A 26,810-nucleotide genomic window follows, 5' to 3' on the forward strand; every position below is an offset into this window, starting at 1 on the left:
CAACATTATATGAGATAAGGTATAGGATATAATTGTTTTAAACATGCAATGGCAGTTACAGTTATAGATTTGGTCCTTTATTTATACCCTAAACAGGCAATGTGATCTGGGAGTCACAACTCATAAAATCCAAAATACATAACATTTTTCAAAAATTCTTTTGGATATGATTTACTTCGTGTACTTGAGTCCAGATGATATAAAAAAAAAAAAATGACATGAAATTATTTGCTTATTTTCTACTCATGCCTAATATATACATATACATAAACATAATATAATACAGTGGGGCACATAAGCCTGCTCATTTGTCAAGTCAAGTCACTTTTATTTATATAGCGCTTTTTACTATACAGATTGCATCAAAGCAGCTTCACATTGATAACATGAAAATACAACAGAGTTTGTTTCTAGAAGAAAATTGCATCATCGTCCACCCTTAATAAGGCAGATCAATAATATTGATGAATATTAAATGTCCCCAACTAAGCAAGCCAAAAGACAAGGCAACAGTGGCAACGAACCAAAACTCCATCAGGTGACAGAATGGAGAAAAAAACCTTGGGAGAACCCAGGCTCAGTCGGGGGCCAGTTCTCCTATGGCAGTGTATGATAATGATCCAGGCAGCATTACAGGTCAGAGGTCAGATTGGTCGTGTCGATGAGGCTGGCACTTCAGGGATGCGTCATGGTTAGGTCCAGGTGCAGATCCACCATCTGATCTGGATACGGCCGGATACTTGACGTCTTCAAACGTCCTGTAATAATGTAGGGAACCACTCGTTATGCATAAATCAGGTAACAGTTCATGTTTTACTTGCATATACGATTTCATTTTAATCCAAATGACGCGTGCTGAGTGAACGATCAGCGATCAAGAGCATTCAACAGAAGTGCGCGCTCTCTCTCTCCCCTCAGTAAACGTTAATAAGCAACATGCCTCGTTTTATTGTCTTTGCCATTGACATCCGACTGAACTACAAACTTTCCACTGATGTCTGTTTAAAGGGATGTGCTCGACCAGCTCGCGCATCTGTGCCGGTGCGCGCTCAATCCACTGCGCGTTTTTCTCTTATCAACTCGCGCACCACAGCTATGCGTTACTATACACGCGCTGCCTGGTAGGCCTATCGGTTGTTGGTATCGGAGCATTTTTACGAGTACGAGTACATGAGCTCTGTATCGGTGCATCAGATTCAAGCACTTGAAGAGAGTGGATTGGAATCCACTGCTGCTTCAATGCATATATAATGAGTGATTATCATCAAGGTATTAATATTTTTTCTTCTAAATACCTCATGAGTTGGATGACTTCTCTGGAGATTTTACTTTGTTATAGAAGTTACCAGTGTGATTATTGAAATGTTATTTTCATTCTTTAATGTCAGTATTGGAAATCTGAATGCAGTAACATTGCTTGCCTATTTATCCCAGCTTCCAGAAATGAAATAGGGACTGGTTTTGTATTTGAGAAAGGTCTTTCACGTATTAAAACACATAGGGGTCATTAAAGTCTATAGTTTAAGGGACCATTTGTCATTTAAAGCCTATACTTTTCATTTAGAATAAAGTGTCCTATCCTGAGAGAAAGAACGCATTATCTTGATGTTTTGAGACGAGACTCCTGTTTATAGTTATAGCCTAGCCAAATCCAACCTTGGAAAAGATGTGTCGGTGTGTGTGTTAGTCTTCTTGCTTACAGGTTAAGGAACCACTGGCATTGTTGGAGATTGACTGAGTTGTTGTTCGAGATATGCTGACACCCAGCAACCCAAATCTGCGACCTGGAAGGTCACGACGACAGGGTCCGAGTGTCAGCGGCATAATCTATGGAGATTTGCTTCCGTCTATCTGTATATGTGTGGAAAATTACTATGTTTATGAATTTCTTAGCCAATCAGAATCATTCAGCCTGTAAGCAATGCCGTAGCTTAGCTTGGAAATGGTATAACTGCTGTGATCTTTGTAACTGTAAGCGGGGCGGCCTATGAACTCCTGTGTGAGTCTTGAAGCTGAACTTCTGCTGATGAAACTGCAAACTATCTTCAGTAAAACTTTTCTTCATTTTTTTTATAATTCTGACTCGGGGTCTTTTCTCAAACATCTGGTCCATGGGTCCTAAACTGTTAACCCCTAACACACTTTACAAGTACCTCTTCAAAAATATGGGTTTTCCAGGACTTACATTTCAAAAAGTCAAATTCAAGTACTTCAAGCACCTTGTACGAACCAGTACTGCGTTGTCGTCGCGTCTAGGCGCAGGTCCTTCATCAGATCTGGATACGGCCTGGATCCAGTGGACTGCGGTAAACCTCGGTATAAACAGAGAGACTAATATTAGCATAGACGCCATTCTTCTTATGATGTATTGAGTACATCAGGATTTATGGGAAGTGTTCCCGGTTCCGGCTGGCCTAATCTATGCAGCCTAATATAGAATTAAAGTCTATAATGTGTTGTGTATGCTAGGTCAAAGAGATGCATTTTTAATCTTTTAACTGATAAGATTATAATATTGAATTGGCATTAAGTAAAAAAAAAAAAAATTGACAAGTAAACATTACCGTAAAAAAAAAAAAAAAAAAAAAAAAAAAATCACGGGTTTATTTTAACGTGCAAACATGCAGAACAGATCAACAGATCCTGAATTCACATCAAATTTTCACACACCTGCAGCATTTCTGACAGTGACAGAGGAAAAACATAAAAAAAAAAATAGGCCTACAATAAAATTTTTTTTTAAACTTAATTAAAAATTATGACGACAAAAAGAAAACTGAATCAGTTTGAAGCTTTGAAAAAACGGCAATTTTTTCCCCATCAGACTAAGTTTTTTCGTCAAATTAAAATAGCAGGCCTACCTCAATCCATACATTGTCTAGTTTTTATGTAAAAAACGTAACATGATGTGGGGTTAGTCTGGAGTGCAGCCTGTGGACAGTTCGACCCACGGCAGAAAACACCCTCTCCGATGGGAATACAGAGATAACGTCTCGCTGGAGTGGCCAGCTTCGAGGAAGCGCCTTTCGCCTTGCTTGTGGATGTTTGCGTCGCAAGTGATGGCGTCGTTGCACTACTGCTTTATTTTAACTAGTGCAAAATGCCCATGCCAAATCAGTTTTTGTGTGTGTTTTTAGTAATTGTTGATTTGGTGCCCGTGAAAGAGACTGTGAACGCATTGAATTCAGGGAGCATGCTAGGTTACTACAAATGATGGCTGTGAATAGAATAAAATATATTCAGAAGTAAACAGTGTAGCTTATCAGAATGTTTATTTTTAAACCACAACCTTCTTGGGGCTTTCTTCGACCAATACAACCCTCTAATGTCAGAATGTTTATTTTTAAATCACAACCTTTTAAAAATGATATATTTAACAATATATATTGCATTTCTCATCCAAACAACGTCAAACTTGGCACTGCACTTACTCGTGCCCGTAGCGAGACACCTGTCGAGTTTGAAATCCATCAGACTAACGCGGGGGTCGGCAACCCAAAATGTTGAAAGAGCCATATTGGACCAAAAAAACAAATCTGTCTGGAGCTGCAAAAAATTAAAAGCCTTATATAAGCCTTATAATGAAGGCAACAGATGCTGTAAGTGTCTATATTAGCTTTATTAGCCCCCTACTATCAAAATGATAAGTAGGCTACAAATACATAATGAGCATTCATGATTAAATGTTTATTTTCCCTGCAGCACATCCTGGAGAGAATGATGCACCACGTGACTACTCTGCTGCTTAACTTCCATTATAATTTTAATGTATTATGTTTCGTTTTATTTATTTGTGTATTACAACGTTGAAAAACTTTAACCCTTTCACACGCAAGTTTAAAATATTCTGGCTGACCCCCCAGCATTAGTTTAAGGCGACCGTTATTTAGAATGTCACTTTATGGTTTCCATGGTGACGCGTCATTGCGTGTCACGTGACACACCGCAGCAACAAGCTGAAAGAATGATGATCTGCTTTTATGTCATTTTTCCTTTTTTATTCAAAATATTCACAAATTTGTTAGATATGGCATGAAATATCTGATATTCCGATTGTCAAATATATGCAAGTGGAAGTGTTTTGTTGTTTAAACACCTTTATAACGATCGCGTTAGTTGAGCTGTATGCGCGATGGGCGCCGCCATCTTAAGTTTGTGCCGTAGACGCAGTTCAGAGAATCGGATCTGTTGGATTTACAACACGTGAATTCATCCACTTCTCCCGAAATACATAAAAGTAAGTGGCTGGTGAACTGGGAGAAGAATAGAGTAAACTTTAAAGTTACTTACACAATGTGTATCTGATATGAATAAAACGTGTCTAATTATAATGGAAAGGATTATTATTGCCTCTTCCTTTAACATCAGTGTGTATTTTACAAACTCTAAAATGTATTGTTTTTTTAGTACTTATGTCTAATAAACATTATGTGGTTGAAAACACTGAAAAGTTGTGATATATGACAGCTCTGAGCGCGCCTGTCTCTGGCTCAGCGCACGACCACATTTGAATTTAGCAGTTGATCACGTCATGCACTAACCGTTCTAATCACACCGATGTGATCGTACGTGCGAAAGGGTTAAGAATGTTTGTCATGTTTTTCCTCCTACAGAAATTATATGAAAACAAAAAATATTGTTTCCATTTTCATATTTTTGAAAAAGCTCCAGGGAGCCACTAGGGCGGCGCTTAAGAGCCGCGGGTTGCCGACCCCCGGACTAACGCTTCGAGAGATATGCGATATACAGACACACGGACAGATAGACGTTTCTGTAATTTATAGATACCGCGCAGCATATTTTGTTAGTAACTTGGTCGCCCTTTCTGTCGAAATGGTCCCACATAGTAGCCTACTTTTCGCTCACTTAATTTTGCTTGCTCAGCGAAATACGGTATGTCTGTAGGCGTGTGGTTGTGCGTCGATACGCCCAGTGAGTTAACAATATAGGCTATATATATATATAGTTTTTTTTAACCATGCAGCAAAAAGAAAAATACAAATAGATAAAACGTTTAACTGATAGTATTAATCGTTCAAAATTTTTACTTTCGGTTAACAGTTAAACGGTCAATATGAGCATCCCTAGTGTGTATTTATGAATTTTGTGTGCATTTGTGAATTTTGTGTGCATTTATCTTTTTTGAGACTCTTCTAGCTCCATTTGTAGTGTATCTGTGTGTGAATGTCAGAAGTCATGTTTAAATAGTGTTAATTCACTGTCTGAATACCTCAAAAGGTTTGGCAAGGTCTGAGGCTGAATTCCTGCCTGCTGAGAGTCTGCCAGGGGCAATGGCACCTGAAGGAGGCAATGCAGAGCAAGAAGAGAGAATACATACATACATACATAGATGCACAATTTAAAAGCCCGTTTAAAAAAATAGATTTAGTTTGTAGATTCTGAGTTACTGGTGACTAATTTGTTTTGAATCAATTCTGGTGCAGAACAAGCTCTTTCTTTAAATCTTCTACGATCCCACAAAAAAAAAAGAAAAAAAAAAGTATATAAAACTATAGTATCTAATTTTTAAAATCGATTATACAAAGATCATCAAGATTCTCAGGAATTTCACACTGCAGCCTTTTTCTTTCTAGCACTTCACCTGCAGGTAAGGTGGTTTTCTGCACCACAACCTCTGGCAGTCTCCAGGTCCCTTCCTCTTTATCCCACACTGCTTCCCTCCACAGCCAGTCCAGGTTGCTTTAGTTACAGTAAGTCCCTTCGCACCAGGGGCGTCATGCGCTCCAAGATTCCTTGAAGGAGCTGGTTTTCCCGCTGTAGATGCCGGATGGTGGCCAGATAATCCTCTCTCCAACTCAAACTCTGCCTGAAGAACATATGGTTGGACATTTGAGATTGGTTCTAAAGTTTCTTCTCAATAGCAAAACTAGAAATATAATCTAGAAGTTAAGACAAAAACAATAAGCTTTTTATGTTTGTTTTTTTTAAATTGTAGTTGTACATTTACTATTTCAAAACACAATATTTAGTCCTGTACATTTAGAAATATATATATATATATATATATATATATATATATATATATATATATATATATATATATATATATATATATATATATATATATATTTATTAGGGGTAGGGTTGTTCCGATTCCGATACTAGTATCGGAAATGCCGCCGATACCAATAAAAATTCTGGCATCGGTATCGGCGAGTACATCTACCCATGTTATGGATGAGGCCGATCCGATCCAGTATCGGGACCGATACCAGCGTAATTCACGTATCGGATTTTCCCGATCCAACCTGCGGAGATATCCGATATCCATGAGTCATGTCTGCGCTTTAACGTTGTCTGCTGAAATGACTCCAAAAGTGATTCCCGCCGGCGAGTCTGCTATAGCTGGCTGCAAACTGCGGAATGGATTTCCTAAACAGAGGCGCGGCTCAATGAGACACAGAGTTATGAGAGAAATCCGTTCCGCAGTTTGCAGCCAGCTATAGCAGACTCGCTGGCGGGAATCACTTTTGCTAGCCGCAAACTGCGGAATGGATTTCCTAAACAGAGGCGCGGCTCAATCTTTTACAGTCTATGGGCTCAATGAGACACAGAGTTATGAGATAAATCCGTTCCACAGTTTGCGGCTAGCCAACATGTCCGCTTTGTGTAAATGCTTCACAGTCAGAGCAAGACAGCTAAATGCAATGCCGTAATTCAGAGCTCTTTAAAGCTCCCTCGCGTCGTACAACACAACGAACGCAATCAAACATTTCAAAAAGCACCACGTTACTGTGCGTTCACACCAAACGCGAATAGCGCGTCAAATTCGCGTGTAGTTGGACGCTTGAATATTTTGAATCCATTCGCGCGTCCAGTGCGAAATTGACGCGCGTCTGAGGTGAAATCCGTCTGTTCGCAAGATTCTGATGTTGATCGAGCATTCATCGAGAGTTACTGCATCGGAGCGAGGATCACTTCAGATAGTGTGTGTAAGATGTTTACAATTGCACTTTTCTTATTTTTCAGTACTCAAGTATTTGATATTTTGGGAATGTAATAAATATTGACATGACAATCAATTTGAAACCCTTAAAGTTGCATATTTGTTTTCAGAATGGGATTTTACCTGTTAACAGGATTTCCTGTTTTTTTTACTTCCTTTTCTGACCTTATACTTACCTCAAATGGCCTTTTTGGGACATACTACATGCATACATACGTGCATATAATACTTGCCTGTTGAGAGAAGTTTATTTCAGCATCATATAAAATAAACAATAATGATAACAAAAATATTAAAGCAAACACAGCTCTGGTATCGGAATTTTATCGGTATCGGCCGATATCCAAATTCAGGTATCGGGATCGGATCGGAAGTGAAAAAATGTGGATCGGTGCATCCCTAACCCATGTACCGATCCGATACCATTTTATTAAACAATACCTCGTTATGCACGCTAGCTTTGCTTTATGCTGCAAATCGGAGATCAATTCTTCTTCGCTGCTCTAAACAGTGGTTGCTTGTGGCAACACAGGAAGTTGTGCTGTTGCCACAAGCAACCACTGTTTAGAGCAGCGAAGAAGAAATGAAAACGCAAATTTTAAAATGCAGGCGCGCGGCAAGCGCATAATGTAAGAGACGCTGGCGCCCAACATCAAATGGCAAACGTAATGAAAACGGAACAAAACTGCGCTACTTGTTATTTTGTGCTTCACGGACCATTAAACAGTTTGGACCAATACAGCGCGAGCCGATCTTGATCAAGTTACACTGTTACACTGTTGCTACACAGCGCTAAGAGATCCAGTGAAGAAAGCATTTGAATTCGCCACTGAAGTAATAACATCGCTGCGAGATCTACGTTAGTGAGAAGCATTCACATTCTCCGTTATTAACGGATCAAACAGCGCTGACGTGGAAACCAGGAACATTGTGCTTTCAAGTAACGTTACGTTGGTTTTATTTTGACATTATGAATAAAATTGCTAATCTGCAAATGTTAATCTGAAATAAAATAAACCTTTGTTTATAACTTAACTACTACAATATTACATTTCATTTTTTTTATAAGGAGCTGTTTTTGTTTTATATGTCAATTATAGCTCCATCATTGCTCAAAGTAAAAAATGATCATACTTTATGATGTTAATAAAAAAATAAAAAATGTAAATCAAGGAAATTTCTCTGGCATTTCTTTCTTTTTGCTGTATCGAAAACGTACCGAACCGTGACACCAGTGTATGGTATCGAACCGAACCGTGAATTTTGTGGACCGTTACACCCCTATTATTCATATATCATTTTTTAGATTCCTAGATTTATTTGTTGCACTTTTTTATACAGTTATATTGTAAAACTAAAATACCTTTTATAAAATAATTCTATCAATTCATACAGGGCTAGTATGAATTGCAGCTGTATACACACCCAGGTATCGGATTAGTACTCGGTATCGGCCGATACCCTGAGTCCAGGTATCGGAATCGGCATCGGGGAGGAAAAAAGGGTATCGGAACATCTCTAATTAGGGGTGTCGCAATATACAGGGGTTGACGATAATCGTGATATTCAAAGCATGAAATATCGACATCGTGTTAATTTAGAGTGTGACAATATACCGGTATTGGCGATAATAACCACAATGTTTAAAATGAATAGGACTCTTATGATAACATGACACGTAAATACTACAGCGCCAGTACCTGGTTGACCTCTCAAGTGGCAGTATTGCACCCGCGAACACCTGTCAAATAAGAAGACGACGCAGCGCTCGTGTAGCTAGAGTGAAACACTGTCCACAACCGAAAAAAGTAAGCTCGCCAGTAATAAGTAAAGAGTTCTTCGACTTCAAAGAAAACAGCACATTAAAGATGGTCGCACACCGGACGAGAAGCGCAGCGCCACGTATTTAAAATTAGAACACATTCTGTATGAGTGTACACCTTTTACAGTCTATGGTGTACACACACCGGCCCAGCAACGGCTCAGGACCTTGTTCAAAATCCATTTACATCGTTTTATATTAAATTTACATTATATTTGTCTCAAATCATCCTAAATGATTTCACCCTGTGCTGCAATATACATTTAATTTTACATTTATTTACAGAAATCAGCTGCTTGAATGAAAATTGCTGATGTTATCGGATTTTCAGGTGATATTCTCAAGGCATTCAGTTAACGGACACTCTGAGGTAAAGTGTTCAGATGACAGACTCAGCAACTATTGTATTTAATTGTACAGTATAATCATAACATAGTACAGACATTATCTCAATTCCATAATGTCCTTAAACATAATGATATTGCTGGCCATAAACTTAGAAAGTGCGCGTCCGGTGTGCGATACCTCGAGTTGTCAGACGCGACTATTATTTTACTAGTCATGGAATGGGAAACGTGACATTAACTGTTAACAGGGGGTTTCCTATATTTAATAAAGGGTGATTATTAAAATTAAGAACCCTGTTTTCTTTACTCATCTTATTTTTGTATTTGCACTTGATTTTTTTGTTCAAATCTGCTATCTGCATGACTTTATTGTCAATAGGTTTAAGAGCTTTTCAGTTCTTCAGGAAACCTTCAGACAGTGTTTGGCTTCAGTTTAAAACCAGATAAACTTCACATGCTTGTCTTCCTTCACAAAAATTTGCCATAGATTGAGTACGCAAGAAGTAAAAATGCATGTGCCTTGTGTTTATCAGTATCCTTATGTTTGTTGGGTAAAAAAGAAAAACTATATAAACAAAGTAAAAATTAATTTGACTGATAACTACACACACACACACACACACACACACACACACACACATACATACATATATATATATATATATATATAAAATAAATATATACAGAAATTGTTTATATATACAGAACTCTACTTCTGTGTATATTGTACTGCATAAATACTGTGTATATTTGTATATTTATATAGTATACATTCTGTATTGTGTGTATATTTGTATATTTATTTGTTTTGTATATTTTTGTAACAGTGTGCGCCATGCTATGCTATACACAGGAAAAAAATTGCAAATAATGGATGCTTAAGTATTTCTATTGACAATGAAAAGAAAAACAATCAACACATTAAAAAAGAAAGTTTCCTCAAAATCTTCAAGATCTTCCGAGATGAAGGCCTCATCCTAGTAGCCTGACTACATCAGACTTCGTACTTCCGCTCAATTTTATTTCGCTTCTGTACTCAGTCTGAGATAGCGACCGTTTTCCTCCGGCCTCAAAACAGCCGGCCAATCAACGAACAGAGGGCGGGCTGAGAGCCGTGACGTAGACGCTGATTGTACCGTGGATACGTAGATTTACATTATTCACATAATCTGCAAAAGTCGTTCACAGCCATGTTCACTCCGGTATTTCGCTCAATGGTTTTGTTTTCGCATCATACATGTGTTTACAGTGGAAGTTAGATGCGGCCGAGCATGCGCATAACACACACCATAACCAAACGTTATGTGATTGGCTTACGGGTAACCAATGATTTTAAACTTCAGAAAAAGCTTTTCAATTATGCCATGCCAGACTCTGTCTACGAAGCAAAGCGAAGTAGCAGAGTTTGGTATTACCAGGCTATCATCCTAGTGCAGAAACAACTTTAAAACTCTTCCATTGACTTTATATCAGTACACACCTTTTTTATACTGACTCTCTGATGTGTTGCTCTGGGGTCGCGACAGAACAGCTGGAGGATCTTCTGAATTCTGACCAGCCAAAAGTACTGTTAAAAAACAAAAATAAGTCAAAATTGCGCTCTTTCACTATTGAAAGAGCTTCAAATTTACACAAATGTTGTTTCTTACAACTGAGGTTGGAAGACCCCAGCTGCCCAGAGATTAACACCCGCAACTTCTTTATTTCCTCTGATTCTCACGCAGGAGGGCATCTTTTGGGTCCACTTGACCAGGCGGTTTTGCATTCTTTTGGAGTGGTTGGCGAAGTGTAGAGTACTGATGCTCTCTTCGTAATTGTTGTCGGCAGGTGAGAGACAGGCTATCACGAGGGTACGTCCCTGCCCACAGAGCTCACCACAGACAGACTGTGACATATTAGAACTGCTCGAAGATTCAGCACCCAAGGACGACTTCCTGGAAAACAGCCAGGGAAGCCAGGACAGCATATCACAGCCTCCGATAACACCAGAGCAACAGCCCCTTTCACCAGACACTCTCTCCCTCTCTCCAGCAACTCCACTTCTGTGCTTCTCACAGAAAATGGAAGAACTGGTGTATGCTGGAACCAGACTATCCCACTCTTTTGCTGCGAGCCCCCAGATACCAACCAAAAAAAGACAGGCACCACAACCACCAAAGCCTGCGGGCCCAGCTCGCCCTCCCCCTCCTGTGAGAGCTCTTCGGCCTCTGCCACAACGCCAGGGCCCACACCCTCCTCCATCTGCTCGAGGTGAACCGAAAACAACTGATACCAGCTCTCAGTGATATGTGTCGGGTCCCCGTTTTGATAACAGTAACTTTCTCAAATGTTTACAGAACAAGCGGGAACCCAGTGTGCCTGTATCATCCTCTATTGCTGTTCTATTACAAGATAGAAAGTCTAAGGCCTTCAATAGCCGTACAGCAAACCTAACTAATCTGGTGCCTCTTACCCGTCAAACTAAGATTGATGTGGGGAAAAGTAAGTCTGTTAAGTTAGCACTCCTTAACATCCGCTCACTTAAAAATAAATCACTTCTAGTCAACGACTTAACCACAAACAATCTGGATTTTATGCTTCTAAATGAAACCTGGCTAGAAGACAGCTGCAGTGCAACAATCCTCAATGAAGCAGCCCCTCCTAACTTTACTTTTATGAGTGTCTGCAGAGCTGTTAAGAGAGGTGGGGGTCTAGCTGCTCTTTTTAAAGATATCTATAAATGTAAGCAAATATCATTTGGGAATTACTTGTCTTTCGAATATCTGGGTATTGTGTTAAAAGGTGCTCCACGCATTTTACTTATTATTTACAGGCCTCCAAAATACTCTCCAGCCTTTGCTGAGGACTTTACAGAACTGTTATCAACAATTACATCAGAGTTTGACTGTTTTGCCATTGCTGGAGATTTAAACATCCACATAGATAATGCAGAAACCAATATGGCAAAAGAAATCAATACCGTTTTAAAAACTTTTGATCTGACTCAGCATGTTCATGGACCCACACACAATCGTGGACACACTCTAGATTTACTTATCAGTAAGGGTCTAAACATTTCATCGATTGTTATTAAGGATGTAGCACTGTCTGATCATTTCTGTATTTTCTTTGATATATTGATCTCTCCTGCCACTGAAGCTAGATCTGTGTCTGTCAAGAAGAGATGCTTAAATGAGAACACTAGTGTACTTTTTATGAAGGCTATATCCTTAACACCAAGCATATCTGCAGACTCTGTTGATTTTCTCCTTGATTCTTTTAACTCAAAAGTTAAAAGTGTAATTGATGATATTGCTCCTGTTAAAGTCAGGAAGAAGAGTGGCAGACAAAAAGCACCTTGGAGAAACTCAACAGCAGTGCAAAATATGAAAAGACAATGCAGAAAAGCAGAGCGCATGTGGCGGAAGACAAAACTTGTAGTCCATTATAACATCTACAAAGACTGCATCCATGCTTTAAATATGGAACTAGGCAAAGCTAGACAGACTTTCTTTTCAAATATTATAAACAGCAATTTAAACAACACACGCACTCTTTTTGCTACTGTAGAGAGACTGACAAACCCCCCAAGCCAGATTCCCAGTGAAATGCTGTCAGAGAACAAGTGCAGTGAGTTTGCTTCTTTCTTCTCTGAGAAAATCAGTAATATCAGAAAGGTGATCAGCACATCCTTGAGTTGCCCTGGGGTCAGACAGACCATCAAACCACCTGAGAAAGTAGTTACTATGTCTGACTTCAAAGAAATTGATGGCAAAATTTTAGAAGAAACCGTACAGCACCTTAAAACATCAACCTGTGCTCTTGACACACTTCCCACATCGTTTTTCAAAAGTGTGTTAAACAGTTTAGAAGCAGATCTTCTAGAAGTGGTAAATGCCTCACTTCTCTCTGGGAGTTTTCCAAACTCCCTGAAAACTGCAGTTGTCAAGCCCCTCCTGAAAAAGAACAATCTGGATAAGACCATATTAAGCAACTATAGACCGATCTCAAATCTTCCTTTCATAGGCAAGATCATTGAAAAAGTTGTCTTCAATCAGCTGAACAAATTCTTATGCTCGAATGGATACTTTGACAATTTTCAATCTGGTTTCCGACCGCACCACAGCACAGAGACAGCGCTCATAAAGATAATAAACAATATTCGCTTAAATACTGATTCAGGCAAATTATCAGTGCTGGTACTACTCGACCTCAGTGCTGCATTTGACACTGTCGATCATAACATACTTATTGACAGGCTGGAAAACTGGGTGGGGCTTTCTGGGATAGTCCTAAAATGGTTCAGGTCATACTTAGATGGGAGAGGTTATTATGTGAGTAGAGGAGACCATAAGTCTGAGTGGACATCCATGACATGCGGAGTCCCTCAAGGCTCAATTCTTGCGCCACTCCTGTTCAACCTGTATATGCTCCCAATGAGCCAAATAAAGAGAAAGAACCAAATTGCTTACCACAGCTATGCAGACGACACACAGCTCTACTTAGCCCTATCGCCTAACGATTACAGCCCCATTGACTCCCTGTGCCAATGCATCGATGAAGTCAACAGTTGGATGTGTCAAAACTTTCTTCAGTTAAACATAGACAAAACTGAAGTCATTGCATTTGGAAACAAAGATGAAGTTCTCAAGGTGAACGCATACCTTCACTCTAGGGGTCAAACAACTAAAAATCAAGTCAGGAATCTTGGTGTGACACTAGAGTCAGACCTTAGTTTCAGTAGTCATGTCAAAGCAATAACTAAATCAGCATACGATCATCTAAAAAATATTGCAAGAATTAGATGCTTTGTTCCCAGACAAGACTTAGAGAAACTTGTGCATGCTTTCATCACCAGCAGGGTGGATTATTGTAATGGACTCCTCACTGGCCTTCCCAAAAAGACCATAAGACAGTTGCAGCTCATACAGAACGCTGCCGCCAGGATTCTGAGCAAAACCAGAAAATATGAACACATCACACCAGTCCTCAGGTCTTTACACTGGCTCCCAGTTACATTTAGGATTGATTTTAAAGTATTATTACTGGTATATAAATCATTATGCTCACTGAATATAAACCCAACAGATCACTCAGATCACTAGGATCATATCAGCTAGAAATACCCAGGGTTCACTCAAAGCATGGTGAGTCCGCTTTTAGCTATTATGCCAGCCGCAGCTGGAACCAGCTTCCAGAGGAGATCAGATGTGCTCCTACAGTAGTCACTTTCAAATCCAGACTCAAAACACATCTGTTTAGCTATGCATTTAATGAATGAGCACTGTGCCAATGTTCGTCCGACTGTTTGTACTGTACTGTATTTTATTTTTATTTTTCTAAACTGTTTTAATTATTCTTATTTCTTTTTATTATTTTAATTTCTTCTATGTAAAGCACTTTGAATTGCCACTGTGTATGAAATGTGCTATATAAATAAACTTGCCTTGCCTTGCCTTACGTGCATTTCTGCCCAGAGAGTCTTGAAGCAAACGAGCTTGGAATCACGAAACGGCCGTCCACCAACGCAGATATAATATTGCCAAGGACTGAAAGAGACAAATTGATTCTTGAAGGTGATTTCTAGTAGCACCAGTTTTCGACTGTCGTTCACTCCCTGCAAGGTCCACAAGATTGAGCTTTCCAGCACATTTATGAAAATTACAGAAATGTTGCATATAGATTTATTCATGCAGAACTCACTAGAAATGTGTGACTGAGAGACAAACCTGTGTAGCAGGTCTCCATGTGAATGGTGAATATGGAGTGTGGATCCCACAGAGTGATTCTGCCAGCCCTTATACATCTTTACTGACCACAAACTTTTGAATGTTAGTGTATTTATAATACTATGATGGCATCCTATCTATATAAAAATCACATGATATGCAAATCGGTTACCTGGATTGCCTCAAATATGTGCTCAAAATCTCTAGGGATGATTCCCCTCTGGGAAGTGGGGGAACACCTTCCATAGTGAACGACTTGCCACTCCATTTGTCCATAAGTAATAATTGTCCCATTGTAGCTGAGATACACCCTGTTAATAAAATAACAATACATTTCACACTGATTAGTACATAATGCAAAAACACACAGACAAGATAGATAGACGATAGATAGATAGTAGGGGTGGCACGGTTCACAAAACCCACGCTTCGGTTCGTATCACCGTTTTAGGTTCTGTACGGTTTTTGTTGTTATTTTTTCATTTAATCTTTAACGCTCCAAAAATAATTTACTTCAGCATATGTTATATAGCTTAATTATCTAATTATTAACCTGTTAAGCTGCAACCCCACTTTTGAAAAATCCCCAGAAATGGCATACCCAAACTGAAACAGATACAGTTCATGAACCCTTGGTACTAAAAGCACAAGTATGATCTCATTTGAAAGCTGACAGCTTATTGTAAATGTAGAATTAATTATTGTCATAATGAAAAAAATAGTTATAAATAGCTTCAAAGTTTTGTAAAGTTATTAGAAATGTATTTTTATGAAACATCTTCATGAAAATAAAATTGAAGTTGGCATTGTATCAATCTAGAAATGCACTGCAGCTAAAGCCACATGTCTGACCGTTATATTTAAAATCTGAAGATAAGTCTAAAACTCTGTATTTAGTTAAATGTTTTTCAAGATAATGTCATATGACTTTATTTTGATTAGACTCTAAAATGCAACTGATGTTTGTCATCATCTTCTAATCATCCATTCAGTCTCTATTGTTCTGTGGTGCAAACGAGTCCCATTCAGAGTCAGTCTCTCCTGCACACATTCACACCTCTCCAGCCTGGTTATGGCTCTAAATATGCATTTCTTTTGTCTGCATTATAATTACTAACGACTACCGCAGTAAAGATAGTTTTGCGGTTTGATATTTAGTATTCTTATGGCTGTTGTCCCGCCGTGCGGTGTCGTAGACATGCAAATAATCTCTCATTTCATTATTCATGATTTGTGAATTCGTGCGACACGGTCGTCCGGTCCGAAAAACGTGTTTTTATACTGCCTTTTATTTTTAAATTGCGTATAGCACCAAAAGTCTGTCACTTAGAAGACTGAACCTAGTTTAATCTTGACCTGCTTGATTTGTGATTTTTTTTCACAGCAAAGTTCTTGTCCGTAAACCTCTAGACAGGAATTTGGTAAATCGTCGTTCTTCACGTTTAACATCAATTTATAATAAACACACAGACCGCTGGATTACAAAAACACTTGTTTTATATTGAGCTTCAATTCACAGTGCATTTTGGGTCAACTAAACCTTCCCTGAGTGTTTAAGTTAACCATTCTGATTTGGTTAATTTAAATTAATTTGACAAATCAGAATGGTTAAATTAAACACTCAGGGACAGGTTAACTGACCCAAACTGAACTGTGGAACCAGATTTCAGATGTCTCCAGATTTGTTTTATTTTGGGATATTCATGGAATATTGTTAAACATTCTAATATATAACTCTAATTCACTGTATATTTAACTTAGCACTGGTGTAAATACATTTTTAAATCATTTTTGCACGTCTGCCTTCAATATGTGCCTTTCAAATATCTTCAATAAATGTTGTATTTATTTACAAAATATTGTAGTTATGAATTGTATTTCATTTAAAATTGAATAGCAAAAGACCAATCTACAATAGTTTTACTGTTATTAAATCAAAACATTCATTACAGAAATAGAATCAGAAATATGCTCAACACAGATTCATAATTCAATAGATATTATTCCTGTCTATAGAAATCTGATGTAAACCTATGAGAATCTATCAATATTTCTGCAAATCTGCACATTTTTTTTAGCTAAAAGCCCTGAGGGACGTTGATAGATAGATATATAGAGGGTTTTCACTACACGTCATCAATCCTGAAGTCGGCCATTTTGGAGGCACTGAACGTAAACAATGCCACTGAACGGACTCGCAAATTTGGCTTATTATTGCTGCTGAAAATGGTCGAGTTTTGGACTGTACTAATCAGGGGTGCACCGAAATTTCGGCCGAAATGGCATTATCGGTTTCGGGCCGAAATAAAAAAAAAACAGCCGAAAACGTTTAACCGAAACTGAATGTCACTCGCCCCTCCCATCCGTGCGCAAGCGCTTAGGTTTCACTCACGGTCGAGCTGTTATCACGCGTCTGCCTATCAAAGATTAAGCATGTCAAAGGGCTGTCACTTATTGCACAATCGATCGGACCAACCAACATAAGTTTCGAAAACGAAAATAGGGAATCGATTTTAACGGCCTTCTCTCGGAGCGCGTCCAGCTCGTCACTACAGTATACGCTCGCAGCGAACGCGCGTCACACAGCAACTGCTGGTTCTGACACACACACACACACACACAGCCTATTTCTGCATAATATAGTGCATAATATGTAGCCTTCAGTAATGCTTTTCATTGATGTTATGGCAGTCCACATTGCTGACTTGTGCACCCTCTTTACGGTCGTCCTAATGCCTGTTTAGTTGTCCGTGGATTTGCCTATATTTGGCGTTGAAAACGGATCAACGCCAAATATAGGCAATTTACTAACGATTCAATGAACACTTAGCCTATGTCTCAGGATTTATTTTTCACAAAAGTGACAGCCCTATACGAGAGGACACCAAAGTTGCAATATGTAACATTTGTTCTGCAAAAATCTCCAAAATTGTGGATTTTTTTTGCACAACTTTTAAAAAACTATTTTATTTGATGGAACATAAAACTTGAAGAATAGCCTAATATTATTTGGTATTATTATTTATATTTATTGTTAAAAATATTTTATGTTTTGTTATGTAACTGTTAATAAAATTTGATTATTATATTGTGATTTTTCATTTCAGATCCATTAAATTCAAGCAGTATATATACGTTTTTAAAAGAAGCCATTTTCGGCTTCAGTTTCGGTTTTCGGCCAAGAGCATCCTAAATTTTCGGTTTCGGCCCAGAATTTTCATTTCGGTGCATCACTAGTACTAATCGGTCGCACCGGGAAAAAACATCGAGTTCTTTAGACTGTCAGAAGTTAAAGATAAGAGTGCAAAAAACTGATCAAAGGCGGCATTTGTGGTTGAGAGGCACAGCAATCAGCCACATGTGTAAATGAAGCGTTGACTATGGCTAAAATGTTGACGTAGTTAACTATGGCTAAAATGTTGACGTAGTTAACTATGGCTACATTCACACTGTCAGTCCAAATCCGATTATCTTTGTATCCAATTGGAATGTGATCTAAAATGTCCACTGTGCATCGCAACTGTTCAGATCCGATTTGTGTCCATGCAGCTCTTTGGCAATATGGCAATGACATTGTGTTGTTGGAGGGGTTTGCATTTGCAATAGAGATGTTGTCTTATTTAAATTTTACAACATGGAAATGTGTAGCCGCCGTGCTGGACTACTGCGTCTTGAGCATTGGTCTTGAGCCTGCTGCAGAACTGTAGGAGGCTGGTATGCACAGCTTTTTTTCCGTGCTCTTATCTGCGCCGGTTTCAAAAATAATAATTTTCTGCTCTTCCGGCACTTTGCAACAACACAGCCTTGTTTAGGCAGCGACTTTCAGCATGTTCCCTATAACAACGTTTGACGTTTACATTTTACGTGGCGTGAGAAAGTAACATCATGCAAAAACCGATCAGACTGAAGCGTATTTCCTGATATGTGATTTGAATAGGATTTCAAACCACATATGGATGTAGCTTGAAACGGATTTCATGTACTTTTTTGGAATGACAATCTAAACGCACTAGAAGAAAGAATTGCAGAAAGGGCTAGAGAAGCTAGCTCGTTCAGATCTTTACCACATATTAACTTTAGTTTGGCAAAATGTTGCGCTCTTTCCTGCTTACTAAGTTCTTCTCTATATGATTTTGCAGCTTCCATGTGTTTTTTTTCCCGTGGTTTATTAGTGTAACGTTAACAGTGTGTTCAGTAGTACATAAATTGTGCAATCTATGCTGTTGTTTACATCCGAGTGCCTCCATAATGGCCGCGCATCCGGGTTACCGCCAGAACGTGACGTCAGTGAAAACGTCTCTGGTTACTGATGTAACCTATGTTCTCTGAATAGGGAACGAGACGCTTTAAGACGCAGTGGGAACGCCCTCTGGGTGTGCCGATTGTCTTAAGCCCTTATAGAATCACGCCATTCATCTGCTCCTCAGATTTCTCTGCCAAAAAGAAGTTTGTCGGCAGCGCGAGGAGCTTGGCAGCGAACGCAGCGTCTCGTTCCCTATTCAGAGAACATAGGTTACATCAGTAACCAGAGACTTTCTCTTTCATAGATTCACTCAACGCTGCGTAGCTTTGAGACGCAGTAGGAACGAAATACCAAACTCGCCAAGCTATGCGTCAACATCTTGAATTTCCCTTTGTAAAGGGAGAAATTTAGTCGGCGGAGGTCTAGTATGGGTCGCAGGCCGCCGCCCTTCTTCGGGTCTAGGAAATAACGGCTGTAGAACGGCCAACTATCTTAGAGGAATACAGCCTTCTCGTGGAAAAGGCTCTCGCACTCGTCTCCTGGACGTCAGCAGGAAGACCAAATCTCAAAGCTAGCAGCCTCTGATGGGCCAAACGCATAGCTTCCAAATGTCGGGGCGAGGATGCCATATCTTGCCCTGAAGCTGGGATAGTAGATCCTCCCTGACCGGAATCTCCCAGGGGGGAAATTCCAGAAGAGGAACCAGCTCCGAGAACCACGGCTGGGACGGCCTGAATGGGGCTATAAGTAGGAGATTAAACCATAGATGGCGTTCCGTGGCAACCGCACCCGCCATAGAACGGCCTACAGCGCGTGCGGTGTGCTTGGTGGCTCTTAGGGCCAGATCCGTGGCTTTACGAAGCTCTTTGACAGCTTCAGGAGTCACTCCATTTCCCTCGTCCATTTCCTTCAGGACGTCCGCCTGGTAGGCCTGAAGAATGGCCATAGAATGTAGGGCCATGCCTGCCTGACCAGCTGCCATGTAGGATTTCCCGATAAGGGAGAAAGTAGTCCTACACGCTTTAGAAGGAAGGAGGGGACGCGACTTCCATGACGGCGCGAGGTGATTAGCCAACGTGTCCTCGACCGCTGAAATGGCGGAATAACCCTGGTCCACAGAACCCACGAGGTTGAAGTCAGCGGCTGCCGCATTTGTCAGACGAGCAGAGAAAGGCTGCTTCCAGGATCTGGAAATCTCGTGAAGCAGATCACTGAAAAAGGGCAGCTTTCTTCACTCTGGCCTAGAATTAGGGCCACTAAGAAATCTTTCCTCGAGTTTAGACGACTGTGAGTCGCGGGGCTCGTCAGGCCAGTCGATAACGAGCTTCTCCGTAGCGCGCGAAAGCACGTCCATAAGCTCGTGTAGGCCGCAGTAGGCCGCTAGGCGGGATAACGTCGTCGGTTAAAGCAGGCCCGAAAGCTGCAGTATAAATTACGTCTTCCAGGCCGAAAGAAACCGTCTCGCGTGCTCCCGGGCTGGGGCATAAATAATCATGCGCGAACTCGACTGGCATGCCACGTGCGTGCTCGGGAGAAGGAGGGAGAGAAAGGGCGAGGCCCGTCTGCTCATACTCCACATCCGAACCCCAGGTCGCGGTTCCTCGAGAGGCCTCGGGAGCGCGACGGGGGGATACAAACGACTCCTTCTCAAAAACCGCGAGCCTAGAGCGGAGGGTTTTGAGCAGCAGATTGTTACAGAATTTACATTTAGACGATCCTAAAGAGCCTCACGCGCATGCGAAAAACCCAAACACTTAACGCACTTACTGTGAGGGTCGTCGCTCGCCATGAAGCGAGCACATGGCGGAGAGCAACGACGATAATCCATTGCACTTCACCGTAAGGAGAACAGAGTTCCACTTATTCCAGTCGCTGAAGTGCAGGAGACGATGAAAACAGGTGTAATCCGAATTTTCGGCCTCAGAAAACCCGAAAGCGAAGGGCGTGAAATGGCCGCTTCTTGAAGGCAGAGAAATATGAGGAGTAAATGGCGCGCGCGCTTGTATAATGTGACGACGTAAGAGCGTCGGGGCGGCGCCCGCGCCATCAGCCAATGAATCGGATCAACTGTCCAAATTATAAAATGCTAAAGAAGAAAACACACTAAATCATAACTGAACGTATGTCTCCAGATTTGTTTTATTTTGGGATATTCATGGAATATTGTTAAACATTCTAATATATAATTCTAATTCACTGTATATTTAACTTAGCACTGGTGTAAATACATTTTTAAATCATGTTTAAATCATTTGTAAATACATTTTTAAATAATTCCACTGCCTTCAATATGTGCCTTTCAAATATCTTCAATAAATTTTGTATTTATTTACAAAATATTGTAGTTATGAATTGTATTTCATTTAAAATAGAATAGCAAAAGACCAATCTACAATAGTTTTACTGTTCTTAAACCTAAACATTCATTACAGAAATAGGATTAGAAATAGATTTATACTCAACACAGATTCATAATTGACATTTATTTACATCTGGAAAAAAATATATACTTGTTCTTCATGAGGGAAACGGAACAATGAAATTCTTTCTAGGGAAAAGCTACTGAATGGTTACAGAAAAAAGAAAAAAATAGTGGTTAGGGGTTTGATAGAAAAATATCGTTTATGCTGAAACATTGGACTGTGGTTTGGTTTACATGGTTTACAAAAAAACACAAATTTCCATTTGTATCATTCTATAATAATCACCACGGCAACGAATAAAACATCCTGTACAATAACTACCAATATAAATGAGCAGATCAAAAATACAGATGTTAGAAAATATCCATCAGTATAACAAACAGGCATCGTGTCAAAAGCAGTTCGTTATTAGCGTATCAGAATATACCTCTTTAAAATTCAAGCATGTTAAAATAGGTTTGTTCTTCAAATATAAAACATGAATGGTTGCCCGACAACCAGTTTCACAAGCCTCCTGTCACACAGGCCCGGATTCATTCAACAACACGTCCCAGAATCCCACATCACAAACCAGATAAACCGAGTGTCTTTGTCTCTCTAGCTCAAGGCACACGACAGAAAAGATGCATTTCTGGTGGTTCACTTCATGGGAATATGAGCATGTGTTTTTATAAGTCATGATTATGCACATTTTCGAGAAGAAAAACCTTCCGTTGCTCGACACATTCCACCGATAAAGTGCAAATAACAGAAGCTCTTTCTAAAGGTCAAACAATCATCTTTCATGATATTAATGTACTCTCAAACTACACGCTTGGTCCTAAAAGAGATCGATCAAATCAAACTGAACAGAAAATCAAAGGCACAAAGAAACTGCATTATTCACCTTTATCGGTCAAGCAAGTGTAAAGAAAAGCTGTGTTTGTGTTTAAGTATTAATTTTCTGAATGAGGAGGTATACATGATATTGAAGTGGAAGGAAGACCACAATCTCAGTGCGACGGCACTGGAAAGATATAGCTGGACTAGTTCTTTGTGTTTAAGCAGCGACGGGTCATTCAGTTCAGAGAAGGTGGAGAGGAAAGGAAAACACAATGGCTTTTTTCCCTTCTGTCGTTAGTCAGTTTATGAATTAAAACTAAAACTAAATAAATGCATGTAAAACTGCACTGGTCTTTGTTGGGTCTGCCTTCATTATGAGAGTTATATATTGCATTTGTGCTGTAGGGTTAATGCCGGACACTGGTGATGATGTGCTAAGATGAAATATACTCTTCTACATTTACAGGTTAGTAGTGTTTGTCTTGGTTAAAGGAGAAATAAATGTGCCTGTTATTGCAATATCAAAGTTGACTGGCTGAATATCATGAAAACATTTCCAGGGAACATTTCACCCCAAAATATAATGGAAAAAATATATATTTTTAGACCCATTAGGATTTTTAGCATATGACATTTTCTTGATAATTAAGGACATTTCTGCATAAATTGAGTTTTTCCTCAATTTTCATGGTGATTCTCATTTTTGAATAATAAAGTAGTGCATAATAATAGAAAAAATACTTTTAATGATATATGAATGTCATTGTGTTTTTCACAGCAATGAAAATTAGATTTGGAGCACTAGCCTATAGTAATGGGTTTAAAAACTGGGTTTAAAATGCGTTTAATTATCATGAAAATAATCCATGCAAAATATAGTTTCTTAATTCCTCCTCAGATTGGGGTGAAATATGACCTGATTATCACAAAAATAATGCCACAGTGCAATTATATATATATATATGTGTGTGTGTGTGTGTATTAATGGTATTTTAATGGTCTTAAAATAGGCTTTATTTTCTTGATTTAAAATATAATTTCTTAATCCCTCTTCCTCATTTTGGGGTGAAATATGGCCCGAACATGTTTTTCGACAGGTGTCATGAGAAGAGGAAGTGATGTTCTGGTGTCACAGCACAACCCGTTAAATATTTTCATTATGGAGGTGAATATGAATCCGGCCCACTCCGATCCAGTACTTATTCCTGATTCCATCTTACAAGTGTCTTCATGTTTAAAATCAACGGGAATGTTAATCTCACACAGTGAGACTCAGAATGTGTCCGTCACATGATTCCTGCCATCATTCGTCCCTCAGACGCTCAGTCACTTGCTGTGCGGTCAGTCGTCTGTGCTGTTTTTATTTTGGCAATGCCAGCATTGTCCGTTCAAGGGCACTGAGATCTGCAGCAGCGAGTGCAGTCGGAGGAGGATCCGGCAGAAACCCGGCGGGGTCGTGTCTGTTAACCCCGTGTGAGCCCCGGTCTGGTCTGTCAGCGTTGGCTGATGGTCAAGGGCTCGGTGGTTTGTGTAAGATGCCCTGCAGGTCCTCTGGAAGAGAGAGGATGATGGTCTCGATATGTGACTGTAGTTTGGGCAGAGTTCCTGGTTTGACAGGAAGTTGATCTTTCTCGGCCTGAGTCTGAGACACAACAGGAGATGAAATAAATAAGAAGGTACAATCAATGTAGAAAATATAAAAAAAGACTTTTCGAAGTTGTGAAAAGCGATGAGTTTGTGTAAGAAAAAAATATTCATATTTAACACGTTACAAAGTAAAGTTCTAGCTTCCGGCCAAATGAACATACAGATTCCACTAAAGTCTAAAGGGGGTCGCACACCAGACGAGAAGCGCAGCGCCACGTCTTTAAAATTCGAACACATTATTCTCTATCCTGCCGTGCCACAGAGCGCCATTTACATAGTTTTATATTAAATTTACATTTATTTGTCTCAAATCGTAGTTAATGTATATACTGACTTCACCCTGTGCTGCAATATACATTTAGTTTTACATTCATTTACAGAAATCAGCTGCTTGAATGAAAACTGCTGATGTTATCGGATTTTCAGGTGAGCTAGATTCTCAATTCATTCAGTTAACGGACGCTCTAAAGTGTTCAGACTGCAGACTTAGCAACAATTGTATTTAATTGTACAGTACAATCATAACATAGTACAGACATTATCTTAATTCCATAATGTCCTTAAACATAATATTGCTGGCCATAAACTGAGAAAGTGCGCGTCCGGTGTGCGATACCTCGAGTTGTCATAGACGCGACGCGGCGCTGCGCTTCTCATCCGGTGTGCGACCCCCTTTAAGCACAACTTATGCGAGTAATGCGACGTATTGCTGATATGTGACCCTGGACCACAAAACCAGTCACATGGGTCAATTTTTTGACATCATCATACATCATCTGAAAGCTGAATAAATAAACTTTCCATTGATGTGTGGTTTGTTAGGATAGGACAATATTTGGCCGAGATACAACTATTGAAAATCTGGAATCTGAAGGTGCATAAAAATCGAAACATTGAGAAAATCTCCTTTAAAGTTGTTAATTTATGTTTGCGATTGTGCTGCATTCACTCACAGAAATACATGTTTTATATATTTACGGTAGGAAATTTACCAAATATCTTCATGGAACATGATCTTTACTTAATATCCTAATGATTTTTGGCATAAAAGAAAAATCAATAATTTTGACCCATACAATGTATTGTTTATTGCCACAAATATACCCGTGCGACTCGAGACTGGTGACGTGATCCAGGGTCACATATTTACGATACGCCACGACGCACTACACTACTTCTGCGTAAGTTGCGCTTTGTCCACAAGTAGACTGCGTATGGCCGTTTGGCCGGAAGCTAGAATTTTACTTTGTAACGTGTAAAATATGAATATTTTTCTTACACAAACTCACCGCTTTGCTTCAGAAAAGCCTTTATTAAACCCCGGAGCTGGAGCACTTTTATGATGGATGGATGCACTTTTTTGAGCTTCAATCTGATGGTTGCAATCCACTGCTATTATAAAGCTCGGAAGCGTCAGAGTGTTTATTAATTAACTCTGATTGTATTCGTCTGAAAGAACAATGTCATATACACTTAGGATGACTTGAGGGTGAGTAAATCATGGACTAATTTTCATTTTAAAGTGAACTACTCCTTTAAGCTACACAAAGAAAATCAGTTCCCTAGAACTGTTGTCGTGATCCACACAGAATGACTGAAGCACTGACCAGTTTCTCCTTGAGTTTGAGCACCAGGTCGACCGTCTCCACCTCGGTGTGCTTCTGTATCCGCAGCTGCAGGTCTTCCTCACACAGAGCCTCCAGGTGAAGAGCTTCCAGCTTCTGCATCATCTCCTTCCTGCGGTTTCTGAACCAGCCATCGAAGTTCGGAGACCTGAGGAACTGCCTGCGCGAGGACAGACGAAAACAGCAAAGATGCATTTAAAGGGAAACCTTTTATATTTTACATTGAAGAAAAGATTTGTTTGGGAAGACTAATGTATTTTGAACATCCTAACTTTTCCATGATGACTGGTTACGCATTTTAAAATCACATTCTGATTGAAACTGATTTGCTAACAAATATTTCAGAGCAATTTGTGAGTGATACTGATAAGAAGCATCTCAACAGAACAAATAGCTCACAAATCAGGATTCATTATGGCTTGTGAGCAAGTTTTACAGTCCGCAAAATTCTGAAGAAATATACTAGAGCCGAGAATTAAGTATTCATAAATTATATATATATATATATTTTTTTTTTTTATTAACATTATATGATTAAAATATATATATAAAAAATACAATATTTAAATTATATATGATATATATAAATTATTTACAATATATATATTTAATTAAATTATATATATTTATAAAATTATATATTTATAAAATATAAATGAAACAAATATATATATATATATATATATATATGATACAATATAAACATTATATAATATATATAAAATTATATGCATTATATATCTTATTTAACTTATGTAAATTATATATTATAATTGAATTTGATATATTTTAATTTAATTTGATATAAATAAATGTATAAATTAGATTGATATATAAACTAATTAAATACATATGACAATAAATATAAATATATATATATATATATATATAAATTATTTACATTATATATAATTTATTTAATTAAATTATATATATTTATAAAAGTATATATTTATAATATATAAATGAAACAATATATATATATATATATATATATATATATATATACATGTATGATACAATATAAACATTATATAATATATATAAAATTATATGCATTATATATAACTTATTTAATTTATGTAAATTATATATATTGTAATTGAAGTTGATATAAATAAATTAAATTAGATTGATATATAAACTAATAAAATACATGACAATAAATATAAATTATTATTTAATATATATATATATATATATATT

General features: G+C 38.6%; 2 protein-coding genes across 4 annotated transcripts in view; both read right to left on the reverse strand.

The window, feature by feature from the left end:
• Nucleotides 1-162: 162 nt before the first annotated feature.
• On the reverse strand, nt 163-21,075 carry LOC311073989 (uncharacterized protein). Of its 3 annotated transcripts, XM_084100160.1 has the most exons (8): nt 20,855-21,075; nt 15,017-15,155; nt 14,845-14,937; nt 14,572-14,664; nt 5,603-5,827; nt 5,231-5,298; nt 2,220-2,312; nt 163-758 (listed from the first exon to the last, which is right to left on the reverse strand). In XM_084100160.1, the coding sequence occupies exons 1-5, from the start codon at nt 20,913-20,915 to the stop codon at nt 5,707-5,709; spliced, it is 507 nt and encodes a 168-aa protein (XP_083956286.1). In that variant the 5' UTR covers nt 20,916-21,075; the 3' UTR covers nt 163-758; nt 2,220-2,312; nt 5,231-5,298; nt 5,603-5,706. The 3 variants fall into 3 exon arrangements, 2 of the variants coding, with proteins under 2 accessions (XP_083956286.1, XP_083956287.1); XM_084100161.1 differs by having other exon boundaries at nt 5,231-5,827; nt 14,845-14,921; nt 20,855-21,069; XR_014604239.1 differs by lacking the exons at nt 2,220-2,312; nt 14,572-14,664; nt 14,845-14,937; nt 15,017-15,155; nt 20,855-21,075 and having other exon boundaries at nt 621-758; nt 5,603-5,720.
• A 480-nt stretch (nt 21,076-21,555) lies between these two features.
• The window catches only part of dennd6a (DENN/MADD domain containing 6A), a 33,928-nt gene continuing 28,673 nt past the window's right edge, over nt 21,556-26,810 (reverse strand). Inside the window, exons 18-19 of the mRNA XM_084100162.1 lie at nt 25,587-25,764; nt 21,556-23,974 (exon numbers count right to left, since the gene is read on the reverse strand). Of these exons, the coding sequence (XP_083956288.1) occupies nt 23,843-23,974; nt 25,587-25,764 (310 nt within the window). The 3' untranslated portion in view covers nt 21,556-23,842. The remainder of the gene's footprint in view (nt 23,975-25,586; nt 25,765-26,810) is intronic.

This window comes from Abramis brama, assembly GCF_963993115.1.
Source record: "Abramis brama genome assembly, chromosome: 23".
In the NCBI taxonomy this organism is placed as follows: domain Eukaryota; kingdom Metazoa; phylum Chordata; class Actinopteri; order Cypriniformes; family Leuciscidae; genus Abramis; species Abramis brama.